A 17,894-nucleotide genomic window follows, 5' to 3' on the forward strand; every position below is an offset into this window, starting at 1 on the left:
GGTCGCTGTGAGTTTGAGTTCTTTCGAGTTTGGGAACCTTCAGATTGGCACCCGGACACTCCTCCCAATTTAAAGAAGTAACCAGTGTGCTCCAGCTGCAGTAAGGAGAGGAACAAGTCTATTGTGTTGGGTTGGTATCAAAAAGGGAGACGTGATTTCTGACTGTGGAAGGAAACACATCTGTACTGACGGCTGCCCTTGGGGAGGGTGGCCGGTGGGGAGGGGTGGGACTGCAGGTCTGGCTGGGGGGCGGGGTGGGGGGGGACAACTTGTTTTGCTTTGTATCCGTCCTTCTGAGAGACCAGCTGGCCTTGGGTGGGGCTAAGAGGAGAAGTGGTCAGTTTGTCCGGGAGGAAAGGAGGGTTCAGGGCGCACACTAGGTCTTGGTAACTATTCTTTTATTGGCTGGCTTCACAGGAGGAGGTTCGATTCCGGAGAAAATTTCCTCTCTCCGTCGCCTACTTCCCGGGGCTACTTGAAGGGGCACTCTGGCTCATGTCCATGCCCATGCCTCCTTCACACCCATGGTGTCTGCGACACAAGTGCCCCATGGCACCCCAGTCCCTCTGCTTTGGTTCTTCTTCCTGCTCTGCCCCAGCACTGCCGCTGGACTGAGGAAAACCTGCCTGTGGGCAGGGCCCTAGTAGGGTTCACCTACCCACAGGTGGGAGGCCCCTCTCTGCCTCAGGTCTCACTCAGAGCGGGGGTCCTCCCACCCCGGGCTCAGGGCCTGGGTCGCCTGGGCAGACTGGTCTTGAAGAGAGACTTGCCGGAGGCCTCGATGTAAGTGACCGTCATCTCTTTGGGGCTGATCTCGATGTAGGCGAAGCCGCCCAGCGAGTCCTCGACCCCATAGTGGAAGCGCAGGTAACCATCCGGGACTTTGCGTTGGTGCCGCTTTGAGGGGTCCATGAAGTTGCCGGCCCCACTCAGCACGTAGCCCACACCCTTCTCATCCTGAAGGTACTGCGGAAGGGAGGACACGGGCTCAGCGGAGTCTCCCCCTCCCCACCCAGGACCATCCACCTCAGGTCCAGGCTCAGGTCTGTTCCTGAGAGCAGGGTCACGTCACCTCGGGCGAGGGATACAACCCTTCTAAGCCTCAGTTTCCCCAACTGTAGACGTCCCTGCCTCACAGGCCAAGAGGATCACGACGAGGTCACTACGGCTCAGGCTTTGAGTGTTTTGACAAGGAGGCTGGTAATGGAGTGGTTAAGCAATCTGCTGCCGACCACACCCACCAGCTGCTAGCCACACCCACTAGCCGCTGACCACACCCACCAGCTGCTAGCCACACCCACCAGCTGCTAGCCACACCCACTAGCTGCTGACCACACCCACCAGCTCCTCCTCTGGAGAAAGACGTGGCTGGCTGCCTATTTCTGTAAAGGTTAAACAAACAAACCCATAGGGGTTTATCTAACCTGGATTTTGTGTGTCCTAAACTCTTATCTGCACCTGTGTACATGCTGCGGCCTAGCCTGCAGTGAAAGGCAGGATTGGGGTCACGAACGTGGGGTGGTGGGGGTGTGGTGGGGTGGTGGTGAGGAAGCCTCAAGGAACCAGAGGAATATTGTGTGTTTCATCGGTGCTATACTTCACCCTTCCTTGCGACCCTCAGAAACAGAAGCGGGAGTAGTGATACCGGGAGGATAGGGGGAAGATGGGGAGAGGAGACGGGTAAGAAACCATGGGGGAAGGGAGACAGCGGTTGGTGTAAGTATGAAATTAATAATAATTTATAATGCATCAAGGGGTCACCAGGGGGTGGGGAGGGAGGGTAAAAAGAGGAGCGGATACCAAGGGCTCAAATAGAATGTCAATGTCTAGGAAACAATGATAGCAACCTATGTGCAAATATGCTTGATACAGTGGATGTATGGATTGTTAGAAGTGCTGCCAGAGCCCCCAATAAAATGATCTTAAAACAAAACCACACCTGCACTCCCTGCAGGCCTATAGCACTGAGTAGAATTATCAAGGGTTCATGAGGGAGGGGGGAGCGGGGAGGAAGGGGAGGAAAAAGAGGAGCTGATGCCAGGGGCTTAAGTGGAGAGCAAATGTTTTGAGAATGATGAATGTACAGATGTGCTTTACACAGTTGATGTGTGCATAGATTGTGATAAGGGTTGTATGAGCCCCAATAAAATGATTAAAAACAAGAAAAAGAAAAAAAAACCTGCTCCATCAGGTTCCCAAGACTGTGAATCCAGATGGAAGAGGAGGGCCACATCCTTTTACCAAGGGGCAGCTGGTGGATTCAAACCACCACCCTCTCCATTCCCAGGCTGCTGCATTCACCAGTGTGCTACAAGGACTCCATTTCTCCATAACCTCAGCCTCGACAACCCCAGGGGCTGGCTCTACTTGGCCCTGAAGGGTTGCTAGGCGTGGGGGTGGACTTGATGGCAGCGGGGATTTTTTTTTGCGGGGGAGGGCCTGTAGGTGGCACATCTGCCAGGATGGGTGCCCCTTCTCTGGCTCCCCGGCCCTCCCGCAGGCCCCCTCACCTGCAGGTTGTGGTCATGACCGCACAGGTAGGCGATGACCCCATACGTGGCCAGCAGCGGCTGCAGCTTCTTGACGAGGCAGCGGGTGGGTCCGTGTTCGGCTATGGACCACACCGGGTAGTGGCCGGCTACCAATACGTAGTCCTCCTGGGCGGCTGCCAGCTGTTTTTTGAGCCAAGCCAGCTGGGTGCGGGCCAGTCCCAGGTCACGGGGCCTCTCGGGCTGCTGGCTAAGGAAATCGTCTGAGTTGCCGCACAAGGTCACTGTGTCCAGCATGAAGATGGCCACGGACACGTTGGTTCGTGGGATCTTGAAGCGCAGACGGTAGAAAGGGCTGGGGAAGTTCCTGTGGTTGGGGGGTGGGGAGGAGAGGGTGGCTCAGGGCACGGGCCCTCCGTGGGTCGCCCGTGGGTGTCTGGGGTCGGGGCGAAGCGAAGCGGGCGGGCTCACCAGCGCTTGGAGATCTTGGAGTAGGCGATCTGCGCAGAAACGTTACCCAGGTGGTCGTGGTTTCCGGCCAGCACGTACCAGGGCACGTTGCGAAGGGAGCGGTCGGAGAAGACGTCCTCAAAAGTTTCCTGCAGAAGTCGAAAAGGGATTCCGCCCGGGAACCCCCCCACCAGACACCTGGCTCAAGCTGCTACCTGGTGCTCCCAGGAGCTGGAGCGTCGAGAGTCCCTCAGTGCCCCAGGTGTCTGCAGGTGCCCCATCAGCTGCCCTCTGCCCTCTCCCGAGGAGGGTCCCTGGCCAGGTGGCTTCTCCCTGCTGCCCCTACCCTGGGAACCCAGCAGGCACACACCTGGAACCTCTTGTCATAGGCGTCCCGCACACCGGTGAAGTAGAAGTTGTCCCCCAGGGACAGGATGAAGTCGGCGCCCAGGGTCTGCACCGTTCTGCCCATTTCCTTGGCACTGGCCACTTCCCGGGCTGTGTGGTACGGGGCATTGGGGACCCCTCCCCAGTCACCCAGGGCCACAAAGCGCAGGGCGGGGGTGGCACTATCAGCCACGGGGAGTGCCAACGAGGCCTGCAGGAGGAGGGTCAGCAGCGCTGTCCATGTGTCCATCTGGGAGGGCAGAGATGTGTGTCTGGGGGCCCGGGGCTACAGTGCAGGCAGCCAGCCCTCCTCCAAAACCTCCTCCTGGCCCCCCTCTGAGAGAGGAGAGAGGGGGGGGCAGCGGGTGCACCTTGTGCCTCGGTTCCCAGGACAAGAGCTGGCCCAGCCGGACAGGAGCAGGCAGGGTCCAGCGAGGGGCTTAGAAGGGGAGCCGCTGCAGACCCACTGCGCCCTCCCGTATCCCAACAGCCCCCACCCCGCTGGCTGTGGCCTCCTGCCCAGCACTCACCCTAGGGGAGGCAGAAGCCAGTTAGTCAGGCTCCGGGGGCTTCGAGAGGCAGTGGGCTCCAGGGCAGAGGTGACAGGCAGGACTCTTTATTCCCTGGGGTGGAAGTGACTCCTAGCGAGCATGATACAATTTCTCCGATGACTGTCCCAGAAGCCCTCCCCTTGGGTCGCGTGAGCCTCGGACTTCCCCAGTGGGGCTCATGGGATTTGGGGTAGGGGGGGCATCTGGGCACTTGTGTGTAGTTGCGCCTGCCCGAGGTGTCTTAGGTGCAGTTGGCAGCCTGTCTGCCCCCACAAGTGTGTTTGTGTCTAGGGCCCAGGGTGCCGGTACATCTGTCTGGTGGGTGGGGCCTTGGCTGCTGTGTCCTGACCTCGGGCTTGCCTGTGTCCCAGTGGCCCTGAGGCCAGTGGTGCGTCTCGCGTCCAAGTCCCCATGTCTGGCCCTGTGCTGTCTGTACAGCGTCTCCCATGTGAGTTTTATGTGCCTGGGGTGTGATGCGTGTGTCCCCCAAACACAAACAAGTCATAACCCTGCTTGCCTTGTCTGGCCAGGGAAGTTCCCACCCTCCTCCCCCACATTCCCGAAGGAGGAACCTAGGCAGGAGGCAGCTGATGAGCCATGTGACCGCAGCCTTTGCCCCATCTGCCCTCCCCGTGTGACCCGCAGCCTCCTGAGGGCAGGACCCACTGCTTGCCTCTCTCTTCCGGGGCGCCCGGGTACACTCTTCAGCTCCTCCCCAGAGCTCCCTCCAGTCCCAGCCAGGAGGATAGATAGAGGGGCTCGTTCTCAGCCCAGCGCGCTGGCGCCGAGGAATGGGCGCGGTGACTTGCCTGGGTCACCTCCACCCCCTCCCCCCAGGCTGGGACAAACAGGAAGGAGGTGGGTCACGAGGAGCCCCCTCCCCCGGGGGCGCAGCGCCGACCCGCCCCGTCCGCCACTCCCGGCCGGTCCGCCTCACCTGCGGGCTGGGACAGGCGGGCGCTCCTCCTGGAGCCGAGCTGCGAGCTGCCGTGGGACTGGACGCGGGACGGGCGTGGGGCGCTGCGTCGGGGAAGGAGGAGGCGGCGGCCGCCGCCCTGCCTGCGGGGGCTCGGGGGCCAGGTGATCGCCAGGTGGGGCGCGGGAGCCGGGCCACTTGGGACTCTGCCTCCCCACCCCCAGGGCCGCCCGCTTCCTACCTGCCCGGGCAGGCGGCGTCCCGGCTTCCTGCTTGGCACCCGGCGCCGCCGAGGCTCCCGGGCGCAGGCTCCCGTCTGTCAAATGGGGACCGGAGCTCAGACGCCCGGAAGGCTTGGCCGGCCAGGGCGGCGGGGTGCCCAATTGAGTGCCCTGCCCTCTCCCGCCGGGAGTCGCCACCTGCCTTGGACACCCACTTGCCTTCGACACTTGGGGCGCTCACGGGTCCTCAGCCCGGGTGGTGGCTGGGTGCGGCCTCCCGCTGGGCTGCGGAGCTTGGGGCGGGGCCCTGGGCTGCACTGGAGCGAGGAAGCCAGTCTTCTTCATCCTCAGTGTTTAAAATGGGTGGGAGGGGAGACAGGGTCAAAAGTCTACCTGGAAAAACTCAAACTCCCTGCCAGTGAGTCCATTCCCACACTGAGCCTCCCTCTAGGAGCCTCCCAAGGTCAGCAGTTCGAAACCACCAGCCGCTACTGGGGAGAAAGATGGGGCTTTCTGTGCGGTTAAAGGCTCAGAAACCCACACGAGCAGCCCCATTCTGCCCTGTAGGGTCGCTATGAGTCCAAACTGACTTGATGTCTGTGAGTTTGAGTGAGGACAGGGTAGAATTGCCCCTGTGGGTTTCCAAGACTGACCTTAACTGCTTATGGAAGTAGAAAGTCTATCTCCCGCGGAGAAGCTGGTGGTTTTGAACTGCTTGGCCTCAGGTTGGCAGCTTAACGGGTTACCACTATGCCACCAGAGTCCCTTAAAACTCTACCTAATGGGGTATCCCTGCAATGAAAGTCAAGGCTCCCCATTCTGGTGTTTGAGTTGTGAGATCAACGGCATGGCAAACAAACAAACAAAATATTCTTGTAAGTGAAAACACCCAGTCGACATCTTAACAGAACCAACATTACCAAGGCCAACATTACCAGGCCAACATTACCAGGGATCAGTCACATGGCTCTGTGAGGACGAGGCCGCTGGACCTCTATGCTTCTCTTTCCCAGCAACCTCTGCACGCGGTTGTCTTCAGGCGCAGCTCAGTGGGTTTTGACTCAGCTCAGCTCCCTGCTATCTAGTGGATCCCAACTCCCAGCCACCCTACAGGGAGCCTGTAACTCACCTGGAAGGTGGCTTATTATTCCATACAGTCAATATTTGCATAAGAACACTGAAGGGACATCTTTTGTGGTTTCGAACTGCTGACCTTGATGTTAGCAGCCTGATGAATAACCCCCTGATTCACTCTATTATGCCCAACAGAACTAAATAAACCTTGCGGGACCCTGTGCCCTCCTCACAATCCCTGCCCTGTGGGGGCGCACGGTTACAGCCCTTGCGTTCATTCCGACCTCAGTCTACCCGCGTGGAAACCACCAACTATCCTGCCAGCCAGCTGCCCGGCACCCTGCTGGGAGGGGGAGAGACAGGTCACACTAAAAGGAGGGACCAGAGGGCCTGGTTAAGTGCTCCTGGGAGAGAGGTGTGGCAGTCTGCTGAAGACTGGGGAAACTTGGGGCACTCCCAGGGGTCATTCTACTCTGTCCTATGGGGATCAGTCGGCGTGGGAACTGACTGAGCAGACATCCACGGGAGGGACCACCAGGACCAGGTGCAATGTCCTGGGCTGGTAAGAAGATGCGGGGGTGGGGTGAGGCGGGGGCGTGGGGGTGGGGGAGGAAGGCAGGTGAAATACAAATAGGAGTTGGGAGTTTGGTTATTGTGCGGTTCTCAGGTTAACGTCTCAGTCGGGGCAAGTGCATCCATTGGTTAGATAAGAGAGGGCCGTTCCTGACCGTGGAGCTGCCTGCAGTTCCGTTTGAACTTTCATGGAAATCCAAAATGAAGTTTACTGACAAAGAGGATGGGGTATAAGAACTTAGAAAAGAAAATCATTCAACCAACAGTTATTGAGAAGTCTGTGGGCCACAGCCATGGGGGGCACAGACACACGTTTCTGTGCTGCTGGGGGCTGACATGAAAGTGAAACGGAGTGCTCGCTTCGGCAGTACATCAACTCACATTGGAACAATATAGAGATGATTAGCATGGCCCCTGCACAAGGATGACATGCAAATTCATGAGACATTCCATATTAAACAAAAAGTAAAATGGACAAACTATTAATTAGGAACCCTGGTGGTGTGGGGGTTACCTGTTGGGCTCCTAACTGCAAGATCAGCAGTTCGAAACCACTAGCTGCTCTGAGGGAAAAAGATGAGGCTTTCGGCTCCTGTAAAGAGTTACAGTGTTGGAAACCCACAGGTTGTGTGTGTGTGTGTGTTTGTAGGGTAGAGGGAAAGCCCTTTTCCATTCAGTATACTTTCCTATAGTGTTTGAATTTTCTCTTGAAAAACCTATTCGCTGTTTTATCAGTGGAATTCACACACACACACACACACACACACACACACACACACACCTGCTACAGCTTATCTGTAGTAGGGAACACCCTTCATTGAAATGCCAGACAACAGCTAATTCTCTGGGGAGAGGAAAGCAAACCAGACCAAACCAGCTGCCATCAAGTTGACCCTGACTTACAGTGACCCAATACGTGTGCCTGACCAGAAATGGGCTCCATTGGCTTTCTTTCTTTCTTTCTGATGTTAAAGAACAGAATTTACTACTTTACAGTTTTAAGGTTAAAAGTTCAAACCCGGGCAGGGGGATCCATCTTTTCCAGTAAGTAGTCTGCAATGCACACATTCACATTCCTTAGCGTCCCTAGGCATTCTCTCTCTCTCTGTGTTGATCTTTCTTCTTCTTCCTTTTTTTATAGCTCAGGAGTAATTAGGTTTGGGACCCACTCATTAACATGGCAAATGAAACTCCACTCTTTCCAATCAGGATTACATCCAGAGCTCCAGTGGCCTATAGTTCAGTCCATGCCCCGTTGATTTTCAATGTGCTTTTTTCCCCAATGGCTGATTTTTGTTAAGTAGATCTCCAGGCCTTCCAAGGCACAGAGGTACAGAGGGAACTTGAACCACCAACTTTTTAGCCATCAGTTAAGGGAGTTACTGTTTGCATCACCCTGGGACTCCTGGGGTGAGAGAAAAAGGAGATGGAATTGGAATTAGGGGATGGTGGGAAAGAGGCTTCAACTTTTCCTGTTCTTTCACAAGCAGAAGTGGGAAGGCGAGCCAGAAGCATTTGCCTCTTCCTGTGGTGGGTGCAGGGGTGCTTTAGGAACGACCCTTTGTTGTTAGGTGGCGTCAGCCGGTTCGAACTCATAGTGACTTTATGGACCACAGGACCCAACGCTGCCTGGTCCTGTCCCATTCTCTCACAATGGTTCTGATGTTTGCAGCCGCTGTGCCAATCCAGCTCGTTGAGGGCCTCCCTCTAAGTTTCTGCCCCTCCACTTCACCAATGATGATGTCCTTCTCTAGGGACTGGGGACTGTTAGGTCTCTCCTAACAACATGTCCAAAGCATGTACGACAAAGTCTCACCATCCTCGCCTCTAAGGAACATTCTGGCAGCACTTCTCCCAAGACGGGTTTGTTTGTTCTTTTGGCGGTCCACGGTACTTTCACTGATCTCTGCCAGCACCGCAGCTCAGACACATCCATTTTTGCTTCAATCTTCCTTATTCAATGTCTAACTTTCCTATGCATATGAGATGACAAATATACCATGACTTGGGTGAGGTGTATGCACTTAAGTCCTCAAAGTAACATTATATATATATATTTAATATTCTGCATTTTTAAAGTGAGTAACACTGTTGGCTGTATCTTCATGGTGGACTCCTCGGTTATGAATCAGATCTTCCCCTTCCATTGATCCCCTGAAGCCCCCACCTACTGAGTTTCTGTGGAGGCGGATCTGGATTTATTTATTTCTGAAAAAAAATTTTATTTCATTAGGCCAGTATTATCCTAATGTCAATGTTTGATAAATACTTCACAAGAAACAAGAGCAATAGGCCAATATCCTTCCTGGATAATTATATAAAAATCTTTAATAGAGGATTAGCAACCAAAAATCAAACTGTTATACACTATGACCAATTGTGATTTATTCCAGAAAAGTAACAAAGGTTTAATATCTGGACTACATTTGTTGCTAGATGGCATATTACCCATTGGAGAGGGAAAACCAAATACAAAATCATCTCAATAGATGGCAAAGCCATTTGACAAGAGCGGATCTGGATTTAACCGAGACTTCCTGCCGCTCTGCCCTTGCCCGGCCCCCCAGTACCAGTGCTGCGGTTAGGGCTAGGTCCTGCTCACAGCGACCCCATGCATAATAGCACGGCGCTCTGTCCAGTCCTGCACCACGCTCCCAACTGTTATGCTCCAGCCCATTGCGGCAGCCACCTTGTCAATCTGTCTCCAATGTCAAGGGTCTTTTTCCTCTTTGTTTTTGATGTCCCTCTACCAAGCACGATGTCTTTCCCCAGAGACTGGCCTGGTCTGGTAACAGGTCCAAAGTATGTGCGGCGAGTGTAGATCATCTCAGTTCCTCCCTCTGCGTGTCCCTCAGTTCCTCCATTCGGCTTGCACCCCCTTCCGAATAACCCAGTTACCTCTGACCTCAGGGCCCTGGAAATCGGTGTCCCCCCTGCTCTTCCTTCCCCAATCTTAGCATGGCTCCCGCAGCACCCCATTGCTCCGAAGCTGCTTTCACTTATCTGAAATGCACTGCCCCGTCCCCCGCAGCCCGCACCTCCCCCCCCATGCTGTCTGGTGTTTTATCAGACGTCCACAGTGCTTATCACTGCTGGACAAACCACAGCTATTCATCTTGTTTTTCTGTCTCCCATCAGAGCAAGCTCCTTGGAGAGAACTTTTCTGCCTGTCTCCTTGCGGCGTACACAGCCATCTATAATCAGGAGCACACAGACAGATGTGGTTAACACCCCCCCTCCCACCAAGCCCACTGCCATGGAGTGGATTATGACTCATAGTGACCCCCGTTAGGGTTTCCCAGGCTGTGGATCTTTATGGGAACAGGCAGCCTCATCTTTCTCCCTTGGGGTGATGGGCAGGTTTGAACTGCTGACCTTCCAGTTAGCAGTCCATGCTTGTGGGGCAGCACCACCACCAGGGCTTCTTGCAGAGGTGATTTCTCAGTCATTATGTGGAATGATGGGACAAAGGGATGTACATTCAGGACACCCCTCCCCTCCATGTGGCATCATTTGTGCTGATGTGTCCCTGCACTTCCCGTTTTCGTGCCTTCTCCTTTCCTACCCTCTGAACTCTGGCCTTGTGTACATGCTGCCCTTCTTATGTAAAGTGTTACTCTAACATGGGGATGTGTTCTGTTCCAGACTTTCAGGGATCCCACCTGTCACTATCTGACCAGTGCGCCTGGTCTCTTTCATGCTTCTGAATGCTGGTCCACGTTTCCCTCCCATCCCATCCTGGATCTTCTACTGGGATCCCTTTGAAAGCACTTGGAAGTGGGCACTGACCACCGTCTTGTTCTTCTGGCCTCTAGGTTGGGGAGAGTGACGTCTGCATGGCTTCTGAGTCCACAGGACCCGCTGCGTCCATGCAGCTTTCTTTGTTCACCGCTCTTCCTGCTCCGGATGAGGAGACAGCAATACCCCTTAGGTAGTTATTTCTTAGACGGTTGTTCACGAGCCTGTAAGACCCCAGTCACAAAAAGTAGAATGTCGAACACTGTCGTTGTGAACGACGGTATGCTAATGGACCATGGTGTCACCAGAGACTTTGTTCCGGAGCCCCAAGCACCTAGCACCAGTGACTCACTTCTTCAAGATGTTTGGCTGTGTCTCAAAATTTTTACAACTTTGTGTGTATATTTGTGAGTATACTCCAACTCTCCGCCCCCTCCTCCCCTTTAGCTGCTCAGCCTGTGCTCTACTCCTCGTTTCTTTCTCCAGAATCACAACTGCTTCTTGGGTCTAGGAGGTTCCCTGTGCAGGGACCCTGTGTCCAAAGGATACGGTTTTTTTTTTTTGGTATTTTTTCTCATCACTTCAACTTGATGATAATCAGGTCTCCCCTTTCCACCGGTGGGATGGCTCATATTAACTCTCAGCCTGTTCCACATCTTAAAATCAGGAAATGAGGTTTATCATCAATTGATGAGGCCAGCCTGAGGAAGCCACCAGCATGAAGGTGACTGAATGAGGGGGCTCTGCAGCCCCTTGTCTGTAGTCAAACACCAGCTCCCTCGCTGGTTATAGCGTTTGGTCTTTCCTGATGGGTCCAAAGCTAGTGAGATGACGTCTCACCAGCTGTGCTTCTATGGGGCATGCTGGTTGCATTTCTTCTAAGACGGACTTCATTCTTTCCTGGCAGACCCTGGTCTATTCAAACTTCTTCACCAGCACTGTAGTTCAAAGGCATCCATCTTCCTTCATTCTTTTCTTTTCTATGCATTGTGGCAGTTACATAATATGTCAACTTGTGAAGGGATGGAGTCCAGCCTGTCAATCAGGTCGCAGTTTGCTGACCTCATTTGGAAGCACTAAGGAGAGAAATAGCTCACTGGAGGCTAGATACACTCTCTCCCTCAAGGCATTCCTGCTGACAAGCCACACGGAGCTACTCTGATGGAGACAGAGCCCTGGAGCTGGAGGAGCCACGTGGAGACCCACACCAGTGCTGAGATGCTTCTATCGCCACTGGATCCATAAGACTTCCCACCCACCGGCCTGTGATCTTCCTGCATTTGACATCATTGCATATGTTGTGTGAGTCTGCAGAAGAATTTATAGACTGGTATTGGACATATGGTCTTATGGACTTCAACTGGACTGGGCTGAGATGTTTTCTTTTTCCCTTTTTTTTGGTTTTACTTTTGTGAATATTCCTTTTAAAAATCATTTTATTAGGGACTCATACAACTCTTATCACAATTCATACATACATCAGTTGTGTAAAGGGGATGTTTTCTTAAAGCACAATTGCTCTTTGATATAAAGTTCTCTCTTATACACTTAAGAGAGTCTCTGGATTTGTTTCTCTAGTTAATGACTGACACATGCATGTTACATTAACTCTGTTTTTAACTTTCTGTTGTGAAGAAGGTGGAGGTTTTCTGTCTTTTTTATTGTCCAAGTTTCCCATGATTGAAAAGACGGGTGTGGGTCAGGTGCACCTTAGTCATCGAAAGGCTTAAAAATGAGAAGTAACAGCCGCACATGAAGGAATTTCTGCAGAAGCACCGGGAAACGCCTGATAGCACCCAAACCCACCCTCCTGCCACGTGTCGATTCCAGCTCATAGCGTTTCTATGAGAACAGAGTAGGACGGCTCCCTAGGGTTTCTGGGACTGTGGGAACAGAGGGGTGGGGGTGGGGTGGGAACAGCCTGTCTTATTCTTCCCCCTTCTCTGAGCCATCGGTGCATTCAAACTACTGACCTTTGTGGTGAGCAGCCCAGAAATAGAACCACTATGCCACCAGGACTCTTTGATAGCTATGAAGTGCCTTCCACTAAAAATCCAAGACAAAATGCCGACAACAAGACCCCTCACTGCCATTGAGTCAATCCTGACTCCTAGCGACCCTAGACGGGCTTTTGATATTACTGGCTTGGAATACTGCAAGGAATTACACTTGCTGGGAGGAGAGATTGAGGTACATGTTGCTGAAAATGCTCAAGACGGTCAACAGAGGAATTCAAGGCGTTTTGCAATGGTGTTTGGAGGCAGGGGGTTGTTAGCAGGGGTGGATATGTTGGAAAAGGATATCAATCATGGTTGTGCAGTACAAAGAATAAAACCAATGGCATGGATCGATACAAACAGAAGTTGTGGAACTGGAGAATATTTTGTTGTGTTTGTTTTTGCCTCAATTAGAAACAAAAACCAATTCTGGGGATAATGATGAGTACAAGGAAGAAGAAAATGCTCTAGAATCGAATATGGTGACAATTGTACAACTCTTCTTGAGATGATAGAATTATTGAGTTGTACGACATGTGGATGACGTGCTAATACAGCTGTTAAAAAATAAAGTTAGTGAGGAGGGGTGGCCTAAATCTTGATCCACTTCCACAGAATCTCAGTTTCCACAGAGACACTCGGCAAGCGAGGGCTTCCGTGGATGAGCTGAGGAAGAAGAGCATATTGAGAACCGAGAAGGCCACCAGGAAGATGCAGTCAGCAGATCCTTTTGCTACATGCCATTCCCAAGTCTGGTTATTTTTAACCATGGGCGCCTGCTCTTCTGCTTTCCAGTTAAAGCAATAACAGAACAGCACAGAGGAAACACACTAAATTCCCCTTGTGTTGTTGTTTGATGTCGTTAGATTGGTTCCAGTGCAGAGAGACTGTGGACAACCAACCAAGACGTCACCCGGCCCTGTGCCACCCTCACAGTCGTTGCGGTGCCTGAGCCCATTGTTGCAGCCACTGTGTCCGTCCATCTCTTGGGGGCTCTTATCTTTTTCTCTGACTCTGTACTTTACGGAGCATGATGCTCTTCACAACTGCTTTCTTCATGTTGAGGTTTAATTCATACTGGTCTTCATCCGTAAGTGCTCCAAATCCACAGTCAGCAAACATGCAAAGAAACATTAACACTTCATCATAATCGCTTCAGATATATGCTTTCCTTTTTTTTTAAGAGTAGAGATTTGAATGACCTCATTGGAATTACCTTGTGTAACTTTAATTCAAAAAGCCCCAGTTAACAGTGATATCTCTCTTCCAGTCTTGTCCTCCCATTACTTTCCCCTTTGGAGGCAACATGAGGTTTTGGGTTTTTGTATCTCTCTCCAGAGATGACGATTTTAAAAATTTATTTATAAATGTTTTATTAGGGGCTCATACAACTCTTATCACAATCCATACATACATCAATTGGGTAAAGCACCCTTATACATCGTTGCCCTCATCATTCTCAAGATAATTTGATTTTAAATAGATAATTTGAAGTTGGGAAGTATATAATAACTGGACCAAAGTGTTTAAGAAAGCTTTAGTTTCCTCAATAAGTTTAATTCTTAGACGAATAGAAACTGCTAAGTACTTCAGAAGGTTTTGCTCAGTGGAGGAATTCACAAAGATTAAAGAATAAAATATACATTCTAAGATACTTCATTGATGTCAAGCCACAAAATTTGTAAATGGTCATAAATGTTGATCAAATATTCTTCTTGAAAGTAATTGCCACCTTTATCAGTTCTACGAGTAATACCCTTTTATCGTGTTTATTTAATCTGTATGTTGAGGAAGTAATTCAAGGAGGTGGACAATATGAAGGAGAACCCAGCCTTAGGGTTGGAGGAGGACTCCTTAAGAACCTGCGATGTGCAGATGACACCTTGTTTATTGAAAGTGAAGAGGCCTTGAAACACTTCCCAACGAAGAGCAAAGAATACAATCTTCAATATGGACTCCACTTCAAGACAGAGGAAGCAGAAGCCCAGCTAGACCAGTAAGCGACGTCATAAACACCGGAGAAAGCCTTGAAGTTGTCAAGGAGTTCACTTTACTTGGATCCACAGTCAACACTCATGGAAGAAATCCAATGGATCAAGAAGCCAAATGGATTGTTTCACTGGGGAAAGCTATTGCAAGCTATTTCTTCAAAGTGTTAAAAAGCCAAGCTATCATCTTAGGACCTGACCCAAGCCATGGTCTCTTCAGCCATCTCCTATGCATGGGGAAGCTGGGCGAAGGAGGAGGAGGAAGAAAGAAGAAGAATGGCTTCGAATTGCGGTGTGGGTGAAGAATATTGACTGACAGAAGAATGAACACATCTGTCTGGGAAGAAGTGCACCCGGAAGAATATTCCTTAAAAGTGAAGATGAAGAGATTTTTTTTTTAAAACGTTTTATCAGGGGCTCGTACAATTCTTATCACAGTCCATACATATACATACATCCATTGTATAAAGCACATCTGTACATTCTTTGCCCTCATCATTTTCTTTTCTTTCTTTCTTTTCCCTTTTCTTTTTTTACATTTTATTAGGGGCTCATACAACTCTTATCACAATCCATACATATACATACATCAATTGTATAAAGCACATCCATACATTCCCTGCCCCAATCATTCTCAAAGCATTTGCTCTCCACTTAAGCCCTTTGCATCAGGTCCTCTTTTTTTCCCCTCCCTCCCAGCTCCCCCCTCCCTCATGTGCCCTTTGTAATTTATACATCATTATTTTGTCATATCTTGCTCTATCCGGAGTTTCCCTCCCCCTCCCCCTTCTCTGTCGTCCCTCTCCCAGGGAGGAGATCACAAGTGGATCCCTGTAATCAGTTCCCCCTTTCCAACCCACTCACCCTACGCTCTCCCAGCATCGCCCCTCACACCCTTGGTCCTGAAGGTATCATCCACCCTGGATTCCCTGTGCCTCTAGCCCTCATATGTACCAGTGTACAACCTCTGCCCTATCCAGCCCTGCAAGGTAGAATTCGGATCATGGTAGTTGGGGGGAGGAAGCATCCAGGATCTGGGGGAAAGCTGTGCTCTTCGTCGGTACTACCTTGCACCCTGACTGACCCATCTCCTCTCCTAAGCCCCTCTATGAGGGGATCTCCAGTGGCCGACACTTGGGCCTTGGGTCTCCACTCTGCACTTCCCCCTTCATTCAATGTGGTATATATATAAATATATATATACATATATATATATATATATATATATATATACACATACACACACAGCTAGATGGCCGCTTGTTTATCTTCAAGCCTTTAAGACCCCAGACACTATCTCTTTTGAGAGCCGGGCACCATCAGCTTTCTTCACCACATTTACTTGTTCACCCACTTTGACTTCAGCAGTTGTGTCGGGAGAGTGAGCATCATAGAGTACCAATTTAATAAACGAAAGTATTCGTGCATTGAGGGAGTGCTTGAGTAGAGGCCCAAGGTCCTGAAGATGAAGAGATTTTGTCTCATTTACTTGAGTTGTCAAGGATTTTGTCTTGCTTCGATCCACAATCAATGCTCATGAAGGTAGCAGTCAAGAAACCAAAAGATGCATTGCACTGGGTAAATCAGCTGCACTGACAAGCAAGGGCGTTACTTTGAGGACTAAGGCGCACCTGACCCAAGCCATGGTATTTTTCGTTGCCTATAATCATGGGAAAGTTGGACACTGAATAAAGAAGACCAAAGAAGAATCAATGCCTTTGGCCTGTGGTGCTGGAAATGAATAGCGAAAGTACCATGAACAAACCGATCTGTATTGGAAGACGTACGGCCAGAATGCTCCTTAGAGGCAAGGGAGGTGAGACTTAGTCTTACACACTTTAGACATGTTTTCAGGACAGACCAGAGCCAGGAGAAGGACATCATGCTTGGTCAAGTAGAAGGGTCGTGAAAAAGAGGAAGGCCCTTGTGTTAGTCTGGGTAGACTAGAGAAACACATTCATGGATGCTCATATGTGTATAAGAGCTTTAAATACAAGAGCAATTGAATATTGAGAAAGCATCCCAGCCCAGTCCAGATCAAGCTCATAAGTCCGGTATTAACCCATATGTCCAATACAAATCTATAGAGTCCTCTTCAGACTCAGGAAACACATGAATGACGCCAGATGTAGGAAGATCGCCGACCAGTGTGTGGGAAGTCTTGTGGGTCCAGTGGTGGGGTGAGCATCTCCTCACTGTCAGGGGTCTCCACGTGGTTTCTCCAGCTCAGGGAACTAGCGGAGTTCCATGTGCCTTGTCAGCTGCAATGTCTCCCAGGGAGTGAGGAGAGAGAGAGAGAGAGAGAGAGAGAGAGAGAGAGAGAGAGAGAGAGAGAGAGAGAGAGAGAGAGAAAGAGAGAGAGAGAGTTAGTTTCCATCTCCAAGGAGGAATACAGGAGTTCCAAGAATCCTCAGGAGAAGGCTGTACCCACACAGAGGCCTCATTGGCTATGATCTGAATGACAGCCTAGACTCCATCCCTGCACTCTTAATCCTCTCAAATTGACAAAGGGTTATGTAACTACCACAGCCCTCAATGAGATGGATTGGCATAGTGGCTGCAACAATGGGCTCAAGCACAGGAACCATTGTGAGGGTGGTGCAGGACCATACAGCATTTTGTTCTGTTGTGCAGAGCATTGGTATGGGTCAGAACCGACTCAATGGCACCTAACCACCACCACCACGACCACCACGACCACCACCACCACCACCACCATCACCACCTTCACCACCGTCACTGCCGCCGCCACCATCACCCAGACGCAGGCCCAGGCCCAGGCCCAGGCAGTGTATCTTTCTGTTGAAAATAAGATCCCAGTAATCTGAGGTGACTAGTTAATAATAAGAAGAATCATAATATGTCAGTGTAACATATGACAAAATAATAATTTACGAATTATGAAGGGTTCATGAGAGAGAGAGAGGAGTGGGGAGGGAGGGGGAAAATGAGGATCCACCATTAAGGGCTCAAGTAGAAGGCAAATGTTTTGAGAATGATGATGGCAACAAATGTACAAATGTGCTTGACACAATAGATGCATGCATGAATTGTGATAAGGATTGTATGAGCCCCCAATAAAATGATTTAAAAAATAGAAGAATAATCCGTATAGTTTGAACTAAAGGCATAAAGGACATGTATTCAAAGTGTACTTTAAAGTGAGTGTACCTTCACAAAGTAACCACAGACAGAGTCTTCTAGGGACTAAACTTCCCCAAACCAGAGTGATGCCGGGTTTGATTTAAGGAACTGAAAGGCTGGTGCGCTCAGGGGCTTGGGGGCAGGTGGGGAGAGCTGAGCAGTTTGGCTTTTTCTCCCAGTGCGGTGGGAACCTCGGAGGGTTATGAGCAGAGGGAAGGACTGATCTAAATTAAGTTTGCACAATTACCACTGGTGAGTGGACAGTGCGTCACAGGCCACTGCCTGGGAAGTAGCTTGATTTTTCTCACCGGAAAGGCCAGGAAGCGCACGGGATGCTTAGAATGCTTAGAGGGGGGTCTTCTTCTT

The 17,894-nt window shown here is 50.9% G+C and overlaps 1 protein-coding gene and 1 non-coding gene across 3 annotated transcripts; one reads left to right on the forward strand and one right to left on the reverse strand.

Moving 5' to 3' along the window:
* Positions 1-391: 391 nt before the first annotated feature.
* On the reverse strand, positions 392-5,231 carry ACP5 (acid phosphatase 5, tartrate resistant). 2 transcript variants are annotated; one of them, XM_075536570.1, is made up of 6 exons: positions 4,815-5,231; positions 3,857-3,949; positions 3,310-3,576; positions 2,961-3,088; positions 2,511-2,856; positions 392-966 (listed from the first exon to the last, which is right to left on the reverse strand). In XM_075536570.1, exons 3-6 carry the CDS (start codon positions 3,574-3,576, stop codon positions 724-726), a joined length of 984 nt encoding a protein of 327 aa, XP_075392685.1. In that variant the 5' UTR covers positions 3,857-3,949; positions 4,815-5,231; the 3' UTR covers positions 392-723. The 2 variants fall into 2 exon arrangements, with proteins under 2 accessions (XP_075392685.1, XP_075392676.1); XM_075536561.1 differs by having other exon boundaries at positions 3,857-3,967.
* A 1,782-nt stretch (positions 5,232-7,013) lies between these two features.
* LOC142438216 (U6 spliceosomal RNA) lies at positions 7,014-7,120 on the forward strand. Its single transcript, XR_012782639.1, has one exon. It is a non-coding gene; the product is annotated as a U6 spliceosomal RNA (small nuclear RNA).
* The last annotated feature ends 10,774 nt before the right edge of the window (positions 7,121-17,894 follow it).

The sequence above is a fragment of the Tenrec ecaudatus genome, chromosome 1, assembly GCF_050624435.1.
Source record: "Tenrec ecaudatus isolate mTenEca1 chromosome 1, mTenEca1.hap1, whole genome shotgun sequence".
In the NCBI taxonomy this organism is placed as follows: Eukaryota; Metazoa; Chordata; class Mammalia; order Afrosoricida; family Tenrecidae; genus Tenrec; species Tenrec ecaudatus.

Excerpts from the sequence above, each read along its gene's own strand:
- ACP5 (XM_075536570.1), bottom strand. The coding sequence starts at position 3,576 with ATGGACACATGGACAGCGCTGCTGACCCTCCTCCTGCAGGCCTCGTTG. Across the intron at positions 3,089-3,309 it reads CCTATGACAAGAGGTTCCAG|GAAACTTTTGAGGACGTCTT; the intron begins GTGTGTGCCTGC and ends CGACTTCTGCAG. Across the intron at positions 2,857-2,960 it reads TCCAAGATCTCCAAGCGCTG|GAACTTCCCCAGCCCTTTCT; the intron begins GTGAGCCCGCCC and ends CCCCAACCACAG.